This window comes from Antechinus flavipes, chromosome X (assembly GCF_016432865.1).
Source record: "Antechinus flavipes isolate AdamAnt ecotype Samford, QLD, Australia chromosome X, AdamAnt_v2, whole genome shotgun sequence".
Classification (NCBI taxonomy): domain Eukaryota; kingdom Metazoa; phylum Chordata; class Mammalia; order Dasyuromorphia; family Dasyuridae; genus Antechinus; species Antechinus flavipes.
The window spans coordinates 74,230,613-74,243,404 of NC_067404.1; the positions used below are offsets into that span (position 1 = coordinate 74,230,613).

The 12,792-nt window shown below is 38.1% G+C and overlaps 1 protein-coding gene across 6 annotated transcripts in view; it reads right to left on the reverse strand.

The window, feature by feature from the left end:
• Window positions 1-1,579: 1,579 nt before the first annotated feature.
• Window positions 1,580-12,792, reverse strand: part of LOC127543249 (casein kinase I-like) — a 100,833-nt gene continuing 89,620 nt past the window's right edge. For all 6 annotated transcript variants that reach the window (XM_051969299.1, XM_051969302.1, XM_051969300.1 and 3 more), the window contains exon 3: window positions 1,580-4,010. In XM_051969299.1, coding sequence (XP_051825259.1) covers window positions 2,465-3,631 — 1,167 coding nt within the window. In that variant the 5' untranslated portion in view covers window positions 3,632-4,010 and the 3' untranslated portion in view covers window positions 1,580-2,464. The remainder of the gene's footprint in view (window positions 4,011-12,792) is intronic.

The window sequence follows — 12,792 nt, forward strand, 5'->3', positions numbered from 1 at the left end:
TAATGGCACTCAGCAAATTGGCAAAAGGGTAGAGAAGTTGGCAATAATGAACAATGGACAGGTCCTTTGGTTCCATCCAGCTGGTGAAGCTAAGAACTGGCCCAACCGTTCGGGAGAACAATTTGGAATTAGGTTAATAAAAAAGTGACTGAAATGCCCATAGCTTTTTACCCAGAGATTATCCTGTTAGGCATATATTCCACTGAGGCCCAATGCAGAAATAATTGTCTCATACACCCAAATTTTCATAGCAGCAGGTTTTGTGGTGACTAACAACTGGAAACAAGATAGAGGTACTCAATAGGAGAATAACTAAACAAACTGTGGTCCGTGAATGTAACTGTATAATTACTTCACTGTAAATAAGGAATATTAAGAAGAGGTTTTTAGCATTCAGTGCAGTGAAGCAAATAGAACCAGTAAAATAATTCATACAGTGACTTCAAACATAGACATGACAAAAAGAATTGGCCAAACTTTACCTGAAAGAAGAGCAGAGAAGATGCATCTTCTTGCATTCTTTGCAGAGGCGAGGGGCTAAGGCTGCGAAATATGGATTGTTTAGTCAGAGGTGGTTTACACATCTGTGGGTTTGGCTGAACAGCCTTGGCAACCCACCCCACCCATCTTTAAATCTTGTTTTAATGCATGATTCACTACCTGAGGTGAGGGCTAGGGGAGGGAGAGAAAACACACATTCAGAAATGAAGGCAATTTAAAAAGATAGCCCCCGGGAGAAAAAATCCAAACACTTAACAGAAATTATAGCTCAGACTAAATTTTCGCATCAAGAGAAGCATATGCTCTAATAGGGTTGAGTCTTAACCTAAAACGCAAGAGACCTTCATTTCGGGCACAATGCTATGTTGTGTAACTTTAACTTGGTGATGCCATGTTTTTGCCCTCCCCCTACTGGCATTACCACCTTCCAGTTAGGGATGCGAATAATCTGCCTCAGTAGATGGAATGGGAGTTACCTGCTGGAAAGTGTCCCCAAATTCCACATGCTATTCAGATACCTCTCCTATTGCAGCTGAGATCTCTTATTCCCATATGGCTTAACGTCTGAATCCTGGCCATAGGAAATCTGGCCCTTCCTTCCACCATTTGAATTCTGTTGCTACCTAATTTCCAACTTTATTCCTTTTCTCTCCTGTTTTCTTTCTTCAATGCATCTTCCAATGCCTTTCCATGGCATCCTGTGACCTCATGCCCTCAGTAAAGGACCTAATTTTTTACAGTACCAGGGAGATGTAGGGCATTTACTATGCACTCCATTTCCCCCCTTTTATTCATCTCATGTTCCTTGATATCAGTATTTACTATTTCCTCCACCTCTTTCTCCCAAGAGGAGAGGCTCCCTTCTTCCCAACAAGGCCAATTCTTTTACATGTAACCTTCATCACATCCGTTCCCTTCTCAAATGTTTCTCTAATCCATCATTCACTTCCCCCCATGATCCTCCCATCTTCATTCTCTCCTTATTTACTGGCTAATTTGCCCATCTTCTATGCCCTTAATTGTTTTTAAGGACAAAAGAAAAAATAAGTAGCAACGAATGAAAAACAAATTGCAAAACAACTGTCAAGAAATACTTTATTTAAACTTTGAAGAGATATTGACTCAATAGTAAATTAGCAAAGCATTTCTTTCTTTTTGAAAGTATCTTTCTTACAGCAAACAACTTTCAGTTTCAAAATCAAAACAAAATCCCAGGTCATATAGATGTTCACAGTACTTACATTTATCTAAACAACTTGCACATATGTTCAGTTCTAAGATGTTAACTGAATTTCTGGGACAAACATATTGCTTTTCTTTTTTTAAATCAAAGACATTAGAGTTAATGCAGAATCCTAAAGATAATGTAGTAGTCACTAAGTTTTTCTTAAATCTTCACTTTAAATGCTGTTATTTCTAGCACAGTAAGCAGGCACAGTCTTTCATATGCTTAAAACTGAAATCTTTGGTTGCTACCCTGTCGGCTGGCTTGCACATTGAAGTCAACGATTTTAAGAATGTTTACATGTACAACTTTGAAACATCAAGGAAGGTAAATACCCGAAGAGTGCACATTTCTGAGCATTTACAATTATAACAACTGTAGTTGAAAACTTTATGCTATACTTCTGAAACAAGATCTCAAAACAGTACGGTTCAAAATAAAAAATATCAAAAAATTGTCATATGCACAATTTTCCACCATCTGTACGTCAAACATTTAGTTTACTTTTCACTAGAAAAAAAAATGCAATAGAAAACTAGAACCATGTTTCACTATCTTGATATTAACATTTATAGTTATTGTAATATTAACAATTAACAATGGCTAGTACTCATCACTAATGCTGACCAGTCAATTTCTGCGGAATTTAAGTAAATTTTTAACAAATAAATGGTTGCTCACAACTGTTTGGCCAGTATATCTATCAACTAAGTGCTCTGGATGTGGGGAATCACTGGTTTAACTCTGGGCCATCTTCTTCATCTCTTGCTGCCTGGCAGATCTTCTGGTCACTCTTCTTGGTCTGGTATTTTTGGGTGCTGGAGGAGGAGGTGGCTGTGTCTTCTGACCCTGATCAGAAGAAGAGGCTGCCTGCTCCTGCTCTGCTTTCTGCTTTAACAGTGTCCAATCAAACATGAAGTCGTACTTGTAATCTAGGCTTCTGAACAGAATACGGAATAGCTGCCTGAGGTACAAGTAATCGGGTGCTTCTTCAAAGCGAAGGCCACGGCAATAATTAAGATACATGGCAAATTCTGACGGAAAGCCCTGACACAGAACATCAACAGGGATGGACATCTTCTTCTCAATGATTTTCTCATACTTTTGCTTTTTGGTTGCAGCCTTTATCCCCTGCCAGGGCAGGATGCTCTTGTTGAAATACATCAGGACGTAACCAAGGGACTCCACATCATCCCGACGGCTCTGCTCAATGCCAAGGTGTGCATTGATGCTGGCATACCGGGCAGTGCCGGTGAAATTCTTATCTTCCCTGTAGGGTATATGTTGCTTGGTTCTGTTATCTCGGTACCGTTTAGCCAAACCAAAATCAATGAGATATAACTGGTTTAAACCTGAAAAAGATGGGTCCTGAGACCTATTAGCAACTGCTGCCCCACCTCTTTTTCTCTTACCCCCTGAATAACCACCCCTAGTATTGCGAGGACGTGCAATACCCATCAAGAAATTATCTGGTTTAATATCTCTGTGGATAAAGCTCTTGGTGTGCACATATTCGATTCTGGTAATCATCTGGTCAGCCAACATCAGCACGGTTTTCAAAGTGAACTTCCGGGAACAGAAATTGAAGAGGTCTTCAAGACTGGGCCCAAGCAGATCCATGACAAGGATATTATATTCTTTCTCCTGACCATACCAACGGGTTCGGGGAATGCCCATCCCACCTTGCAGAAGCTTATAGAGTCGGCTCTCATACAGCAGCTGGGGGTGCCTGGCCTTCTGAGATTCTAGCTTCACGGCCAATTCTTCATTATTGGTGATGTTGATGGCCAGATAGATGTCGCCAAAGGACCCCGCCCCGATTTTCCTGATCAGCTTATATTTCCCTCCCACAATGAATTCAGAGCTAAGGATATTACTATTGCTGCTGCTGCTGCTACTAGCCATTCTGCGAGCCTGTGGAGAGGGGGGACCTTTGAGCTACTGAGTAGGAGACAGAACAGGGCAAGACTCACGCACTAGGCCTGAGTTTACACAAACCAATGACAGACAGGGGCACCGAGTAGAAACAGGAGTCAAGATAATACCAATGAGACCCGAAAACACCAATGCTTCCTTGATAATTCTAACGAGTCCCGATAATCCCTAAGAGTCCCGCCAACACCAGTGAGACTCGATAACACCAAGAAGTCCCGAGACCCCTGGATACCGGATGCGGCGGCCAACAGCAAGCTCCGGCTGCTCTCTGCTGCAGATCTGGGGTGGTTCAAGGTCCCACGGCTTCCACGACTTCCACCACGTTGCCAATTCAAAGCGAGAGCCCCGGCTGCAAGATAGATAGAGAATAGTAGGTGGCGCTGTAGTAACACTTCCTCTCACTAACAGCTCCCATTGAATATATAAAAATCATTCCACCGGCTCTACTGGCTTCCTACAGAAATTTCAAAACTCATCACACCAGACTCTATAATCCTCACTAACCGTTGGCCTTTACATCCCCTTCTTTTCGTGGGTAAATTCCTCGAAAAATCTGTCTAATGCCTCTGATTTCCTCTCCTCTCCCTAACTCTACAATCTGGCTTCTGACTTCATTTCTAAAATTCAGTTTGATTTTCAATTCTACATTTCTCCCCTTCACTTCCCTTCCCAATTTCCCCACCCAAAGAGAAGGCAGAAAATATGAAACCCATACAAATATATATGATTATGCAAAACAAAATCCCTCATTAGCCCTGTAGAAAGAAAAAAAAAAGCAAGAAAAAGAAAATGTGTTTCAGTCTGCAGTAGGAGTCCATCATTTCTCTCTCTGGAGGTGCTTAATATGTATCATCATGAGTTCTTTGGAACTGTCTTCGATCATTGTATTGATCAGTTATTAAGTATTTCACAGTTGGTTATCTTTGCTGTTCCTGTGTAAATTGTTCTCCTGATTCTACTCCCTTCACTCTGCATTAGTTCTTACAAGTCTTCCCAGGCTTTTTGAAAACCATTCCCTTCATCATTTCTCACCCTACAATAGGAGTCCTATCACAATCATAATAGCCCAACTTGGTCCACCAGTCCCCAAATGATGACCATCACCTCAGTTTCCAATTCTTTGCTTCTGTACAAAGAGATAGTATAAATATTTTGGTACATATGGGTCCTTATTAAGCTTTTTCTTTGATCCCTTTGGAGTATAGACCTAGTAGTGGTATCGCTGATTTCCAAATAGATTTCCAGAACAGTCAAGCCATCAATAGTCAGCACCATCAAACCATGTTATTAGTGTTCCCAGCTACCCACTGAGTGTTCCTATCTATCCTAACTGCCTGTTTTTGTTAATATCAGATAAATAAATGTTGTAATCCTTGCCCTATAGAATATAAACACCTAATCTAAATTTGAGCTCTATTTAATTGAATGTGTTTTACATATTTAGTCATAGACAAGGGAACGGAAGAATAGGACGGGACTGTCCGTGGCATTAGGTAAGTGGACACAATAGTTTAACTGAGTATCTGAAACCCTAAATGGTTTGAAATCCATGTCTGACAATTTCCACCTATTGATGGGTAATGACTGACGAACTTTCTTATTCTCTGCAGCCCAGAAGGATTGGGTATGTTGGGCTTGTTTGAATCACAAAGATGAGAAAGCTTCGAATTCTCTGAAAACTTCCTGCAGAGGAAAGTCTTAGTAATTCTAAGGACTTAGGTTGCAAATCAAAGCTGGAAATGGGGTATAAATAATAATAATAATGATAATAATAACTAATGTTTATATACAGTATTTCAAAGCTTGCAAAGTTTGTCATATAGACATTATTTCACTAGAGTTTCACGGCCCTGGGGATAGGTAACAATAGGTATTATTATTCCCATGTTATAGAAGATAGTTATGGCTCAGAAAGAAGAAGTTAACTGTCTAGTGTCACAGAGATAGTGAGTGTTGAAATTCGGATTTGAACCCAGTTCTTCCTGCTGGCCAGTTCATCATTTTATATACTATGTCACACACAGAAGCTTGAGCTCTCTCTGCTGGCACTTAACAATATTCTGAAGGCTCACTCCCCCATTCCCCTCTGTACCATGGGTCCTAACCATAGTCTCATCCCATCCGTACAGGGTTTTTAGGACCTGGTGATCTGAATCAGCAGAGGTTAGAAGCTTCTGCAATCCTTTCTTTAACTCAGGCTTCAGCCTCAAACTATCCTCTTTTGGCTCTAGGGTCACTGAAATGAACACACACACACATATTACATACGTGCTGATATACACAGTCCCAGGGTCAGTGAGATTAGCATATCCAAACACACATAACTCATGCATGTGTTCACACGCATGTACATGCACACATAGGGACAACAGGAAGTCATCAGATCCTGGCTGGAACTTCATGTGGGGATGCTTTAGAGGCTTGCTTCACGTGCAAATTTTCCAGTAATCTGGCTATTTCACTGATAGCATTCTGAAGCACTCCCTTCTAGATCTTCCTTTGACTTATGAAAAAACCTCACTCTACATCTGACTGTATCACTAGGAAATAGAGAAACCATTCTCACAATTAATAAACCTGAGTAACACGCACAATATTTCATCGTGCCAGATTTCTAGATTCAAACTTGAACACAAAGTGGGTGAGAATGAGCATGAGGGGCAGCAGGGCAGAATTCAGACATGGTATACATCTAAAAAAGGAATGTACCTTTCCATATGCTTTGTTTACCTAAACCAAAGTAAGCTCAGTTTTTTGAGTCCATGTTTTAAGATGTATATGGAGGAGTGATACAAGGGGAAATTATAAGTTTGTAGCTGACATTCAGTTAAAGTATTTCCTTCTCTGCCTTCATGCAGTTTACACACTAATGTTGAAATGAAACATTTCCAGTACAGCCATGTAAATGCCAGATCATTTGAAGAGGACAAAAATATTAATAGGAGTCAGGTAGAGAGAGGTAGAAAGGAAATCCAGGAAGTCTTCGCAGAGGGTCTGTGGCCTAGGCTGAAACTTGAAGGAAGATAAGGATTTTGAGTTTGGACAAATTCAAGGAAGAAGAACATGGAATGCCAAGTTTGGAACACAGAAGTAAAGTGTGCATAGAAGAAAGAGTTCAAGGACGGTAATAAGAGGAATTATCAACAACAATAATAGTAACTGTTGCTTAGATAGCACCTCTTATGCACAGGGCATCGTGCTAAGTGTTTTACAAATATTCTCTCGTTGGATCCCTACGACACCTCTAAGAGATGGACACTATTGTTATCTCCATTTTACAGATGAAGAAACTGAAGAAAATATAGATTGACATGCCCAACATTATACAGCAAATAAGTGTCTGAGGCTAGATTTGAACAAGCCTTCTGAGTCCAACGTTCTAACCATTCTGTCACTTAGAAAGGAAGGGGGCAGCCAGACTGTGGGAACCCTAAATGTGAGCTGGAGAAGTTACAGTCTCTCTCAGATGTAAGATGGGGCCAGGGAAGATTGTGAGCAAAGAAGAGACATAATAGCATGAATAATAAGTGTTGCTCTTCAGTTGTTTTTCAGTCATATACAACTTTTTGTGATTCCATTTGGGATTTTCTTGGCAAAGATATTGGGAGTGATTTATCATTTTCTTCTCCAAGTCATTTTATAGATGAGAAAACTGAGGCAAACAGGATTAAATGACTTGTCCAGGGTCACAAAGCCAGTAAGTGTCTGAGGCCAGATTCAAATTCACAAAGAGAAATTTTACTGACCCAACACTCTATCCATTGTGCCACCTAGCTGCAGTAACAATAAAAGTGATTTTACTTTTTAAAAAAACACTTTAAATTGTATTTTATTTCATGAAGTTGTTGGAAAGATCAAATCATTGACTCTAGCCATAAATACCTCAATTATACAGATGGAAAAACTGAGGATCAGCGAGGCAAATTATGTATCTTAGTAGTCACCACATGATTAACTCCAACTTCAATACCTTCTTTTATGTTTGTGTCTTGAGATTTTGGCTGATGTGTAGGATATAGGTGAGAAAATGTAAAGTCTGGAAGCATGAAGGCTAATTAGGAATACTATTACAATTCATCTGGCAGTTAGCTCTCAGAGATATACTCAAACAAGAAACTAAAAATTGCACTAGAGTGAATGAATAATGTTCAAGCAATCCAATAAGAACTTACAGTACCTTCACATATATACAAACTATACAAAAGGTCAGAAGCCAGAAGCCTAAGAGCAATAACAAGTGCCCAAACTAGCACATGTCCCCAAAATGTTATCATCCTATGATGATTTGTGGTGGGCCGGAGCACATTTCTATAATTTGGAGATAGTGACTACAGAGCATTCTCCCAAGAAAGAACCATTCAGGGCCAAAATACAGTGGTTTGAACCCCAAATATCCAGGGAAGACTAAACTTGGGAGATGGAGGTTCAGGCCAAGAACCATGTGACTCAGGTCAAAACCAAGCACACACAACTCAAAAGTACAGCCACAAAAAGGGCCTAGGTCTAGTGTAAAGTTACAATTCAGAAAGGAAGGCTGAAGTATGAGAAATCAAAGGATATGCCAGCCCAAAGGCATTCTACAAGGATCAAAGGATATGAACAAGTCATTTCCAAAAGAATAATTGAAAACTATCACCTATACCAAAGAATGATCCTAAATCACTAATAAGAGAAATGCAAATAAAAATAACCTTTAGGTTTCAGCTCACACCCAAAAAATTTCCAGAAACAAAAGGTGGGAATATTAAGTGTTGGAGAGATCATGGGAAGATAGGCTTGAAGTAAACACACGGTTAGCAATCCTAACAGTCAATGTGAATGGGAGGAACTCACTAGTAGGGAAAACTTTGAATTAGGGAAACACTTAACAGATAAAATCACTTATCCATTGGTTGATTCAGAAAAACATAGAAAGACTTGGATTTATGAAGGAAGATACTATCTACCTTCAAATGAAAAGTAGAAATAAGCAGACATATATATGTCTATATGTGTCTGTTTATAGTTATCTATGTGTGTATTATGTTCATATACATATGTATTTTTGTTTAATTATAGCATTCGTTAGGGTAGAAGGAGGGAGAATAAATAAAGCAAAAAGTGCACAGCACAGAACAAAAGAAACCCTATAAGGAAACAAAGAAAAGTTGGATAGCTTCGAAAGCAAGTATTTTAATACATAGATTTTCTTGAAATGGAAATGTTATCATTTTATATTGAATCTTCTCATGTTCTTCTATATACATAGCAACTTTTTTTTCTTTTCTCATTTTGTATTTCAATTTAAAATAAATAAAATCACTCATCCTATGCATGTAATTGGGAAAGGTAAAGAAGAGAGCTGTCTTTTTGTTTACTCTCCAACTGTTGGATACTATACAGTATCTTAGGATTTGAAATTGTAAGAGTCTTTCCATCATCAGGCTTTCTTCCTAAGAGTTTATCAACTTTTCCTTTAAGAATTTCTATTTTATTGTTGTTATTTAGTTGTTTCAATTATGACTGACTCTTCATGACCCCATTTGGGTTTTCTTGGCAAAGATGTTACATACGAGGAAACTGAGGCAAACAGGGTAAAGTGACTTGCCCAGGGTCGCACAGCTAGTAAATGTCTGAGTCCAGATTTAAACTCAGGAAAAGGATTCATCCTGACTATAGGCCCAGAGCTCTATCTGCTATTATGCCACTTAGCTGTTCTAGCAGGGGTACATTTAATCCCAATGTTCTGAGGTATTCTACCCTAAAATAAACAAAGATAACATGTTCTAAACTGGAAAAACTTTTTGAAATAAATTAAATCAAGAACAATTCAACAAGTACAAGAAACCAAAGTCAAAGTAAGGACTATAGCCCCAAGTATGCCTAGTGCCCTAAGCCTTTCCTTACTTTTATTTACTTATTTTTTTTTTAGCACTCATTTAAAATTTTTTTGAATTCAAAGTTCTCTCCCTTGCTCTGGCTATACTCCCATCTTCAATTATAGTCATCAAGTCATGTAAAATATTTTTTCACAATTTAACAGCTTTAAAAGAACCATGCTCATTTTGTACACACAGTAGGCACCAGAGGCACCTCATTTTGTATCATAATGGGAGCTGTCGGTCTTGGGCCCTTTGGGGGAAAAAGAGAAATTAAAGAGATATTGTCAAAATTAGCCAAAATAACAAAAGATTTTATGTGCTTTTATCCACAGAACAAGGCCATGAAAGTGGTGTCATTATAGGATACTATGTTCATGTAACACATAGTGAACAGTGTAAATCAACTGAAAAAAAAAAAAAAGAATGTTTTAAAATTATGAAATACAAACTCGGCCTCAAAAAGATCTAAGAAGATAGCTACCTTCTACTACTGCTTTGCTGAGGTGGGAGGTCCATGGAGGTGAAAAATGAATATATTTTCAGATTTCATCAATGTTTTAATCTGTTTTGCTGATTGATTTTTTTTGTCTACTTTTTTTCTCTTTTAAAATGTTTGTTATATGAAGTAGCTCTCTGGGAGGGGAAGGAGAGATAAAAAAGGAAAATATGAAGGATATAAATAGAAAAAATGTCATTACAAAATTATTTTTTAATTATTGTGGATCTTGAGGCCTTTCAAAAAAGGGGAACTTTATAATAAGTCAAAAGAAAAAATGTATTTTCCAGAATCACAATACAAATACCTAGAAAAAGCAAAGCAAAAGATGCAGATTGAAATAAAAGTTCCAGATGCAAGTATTGGAAGGAGAATAACTAGTTTAAAACAGCAGTGGTAAACCTTACCCAAGCAATGTAATACCTGAAAACTATAACAGAAATCAAGGAATTCATGAGATAGCAAAACATATTAAAACAAAATCAAACATCAAAAAATAGAAGAAAACAAAAGACATCTGCTGTCAAAAACAACAGACCTAGAAAACAATTCCTGAAAACTATGATAAAGAAAAAACCTGGACATTATATTTCCTTTGTTTTTAGAAGATATTTTTAGTCTCAGTTTAATACACATCAAACAAAATGGGTGCTTACATTATACTCTTAGTGCCCTAAGCCTTTCCTTAATTTTATTTACTTATTTCTTTTTAGCACTCATTTAAAAATTTTTTGAATTCCAAGTTCTCTCCTTTGCTCTGGCTATACTCCCATCCTCAATTATACTCGTCAAGTCTTGTAAAATGCTTTTTCATAATTTAATTATATAATTATTATATAATTATTTTATATAATTTATAATATAATAATAATTAATTATATATATAAGTTAATAGTATAAGAGAATAAAAAAGAAGTTTCTATATGAACTGGCAAATCTCTATTATATCTAGCTTGCTTTTTTTAAAGTCCATAATAAATTCAACAGGTAGCTTTCAAACGTGCTGGACACTATATTTCCAGAAGTCATCATTGAAAACTTCCCAGACCTGTTGAAATCAGAGAAGAAAGTGAATATAGAGAGCATTTACACCTCCTGAAATACAAGAAAAAATCCAGTTTCCAAGTTGAGGAAAAAATGCTTTAAGCAACCTGCCAGAATCCATGCAAGGAGCAAAGAGTTTAGGACAGGATCTCAGTAGGCACCAGAGGCACCTCAGACAACTTAAGAGCAACTAGGATGAAGGGGATGAAGTCTTGGAAGATAATATTCCAAAGGTCAAATGTAAAGGCTTGCAAGAAAGAATAACTTCCCCTAGAGAAAGCTGAGGATCACCTTCCAAGATCACATCTGGGGAGGAATTTTGAAATTCAAGTAAAATTCAACAGAAATATAGAAAGGTCAATTTATTTGAGCAAGGAAAAGGGGCTGATACGATGATGCATTGCTAGGATTCTAAGACAGGGAGAAGTAAGTCTCCCTTTAGACCCTTAGTGTCTACAAAGGGTATTGAGGGAACTAATTAAGGAAGACAGAGGATGTTGGTGAATTAATTCTGCTCTGAAAGTTTTAAGGAGAAAAAGAAAAAGGGGAGTTAAAAGAAATATACTCAATCTAGAAGGAAGGAAGAAGGGGAGGAAGCTTATTAGGGTGCATAGGAGAATATAAAATATGGAGGAAGGGATGGGGGAGAGATTAGATAAAACAAAGGAGGGTTGAACACACACACACACACACACACACATATACATACACATTGCAATTTGGTGTAGAAATACATCAGATTTAACAGAAAACATTCAGGGATAGGAAGAGGAGTTATTTAAGGAATGATAATATCATGGAACGAAGAGTCTCAAGCAAAACAAACTTGCTGATTTGGAAACTGAAGAAGGAAGAAGAAAAGGCCTATCAATTGGAAAAAGCTGAGCAAATTGTACTTTATAAATGTCATGGAATATTACTGCATAATAATAAAAAACAAACTGAAAGATTCATATTATCTTCATATAGAAAGTAATCTAAACAGAACTAAAACACTGCCTTACACAATGACAACAACACTAAGAAAAACACTGAAAATGTCTCCAGAGGACCTACTGCAAAGTATCTTACCCACCCCCTGACACAGAACGGTACAAAAGGAGCCATTCATTTGAGCACAACTATGTCCCGAGAGCTCTCCTTTCTTCTATCTACTCCATCTCAAATCATCACTCCATTAGGACTGGCTCAGCACAGTGCTGGGCACATGGGAATTTCATAAATATTATTGACCATCACCTCCTTTACCCTTTTCTCAAGGAGGATATCCTTCTCTGGACCAAAGTAAACCTCACCACAAGCACAAATGATTCCATTCCACCTCACCCTCTCCAGCAGATCACTCACTAGCTAGAAACATGTCCATGTCTCCCATCTTCAAAAATCTTTCCTTTGACCCTTCTAGCTTTCTATGTCTCTCCTTTTCCAGCTAACCTCCTTGAGAAATCAGTACACAATTGGTTTCCTCCACATCTTTTTCCCTAACTCTCTTCTTCATTCTCTGTAGGCTGGCTTCTAACTTTATTCAACTTATTGAAACTGTTGATTACCATCATTTCCTTGTTAATTTCTTCTCTCCAGGTTTTGGCGGCCCTTCTCCGTCCTGGTTCCTCACCAGTTCTCTGCCCGACTGCTCCTCTTCAGTCTCATTTGCCGGATCTTCATGCATGTCCTACCTACTCACTATGAACGCCCCTTAAGGCTCTGCCCCTAGAGCCTCTTCCTCCACC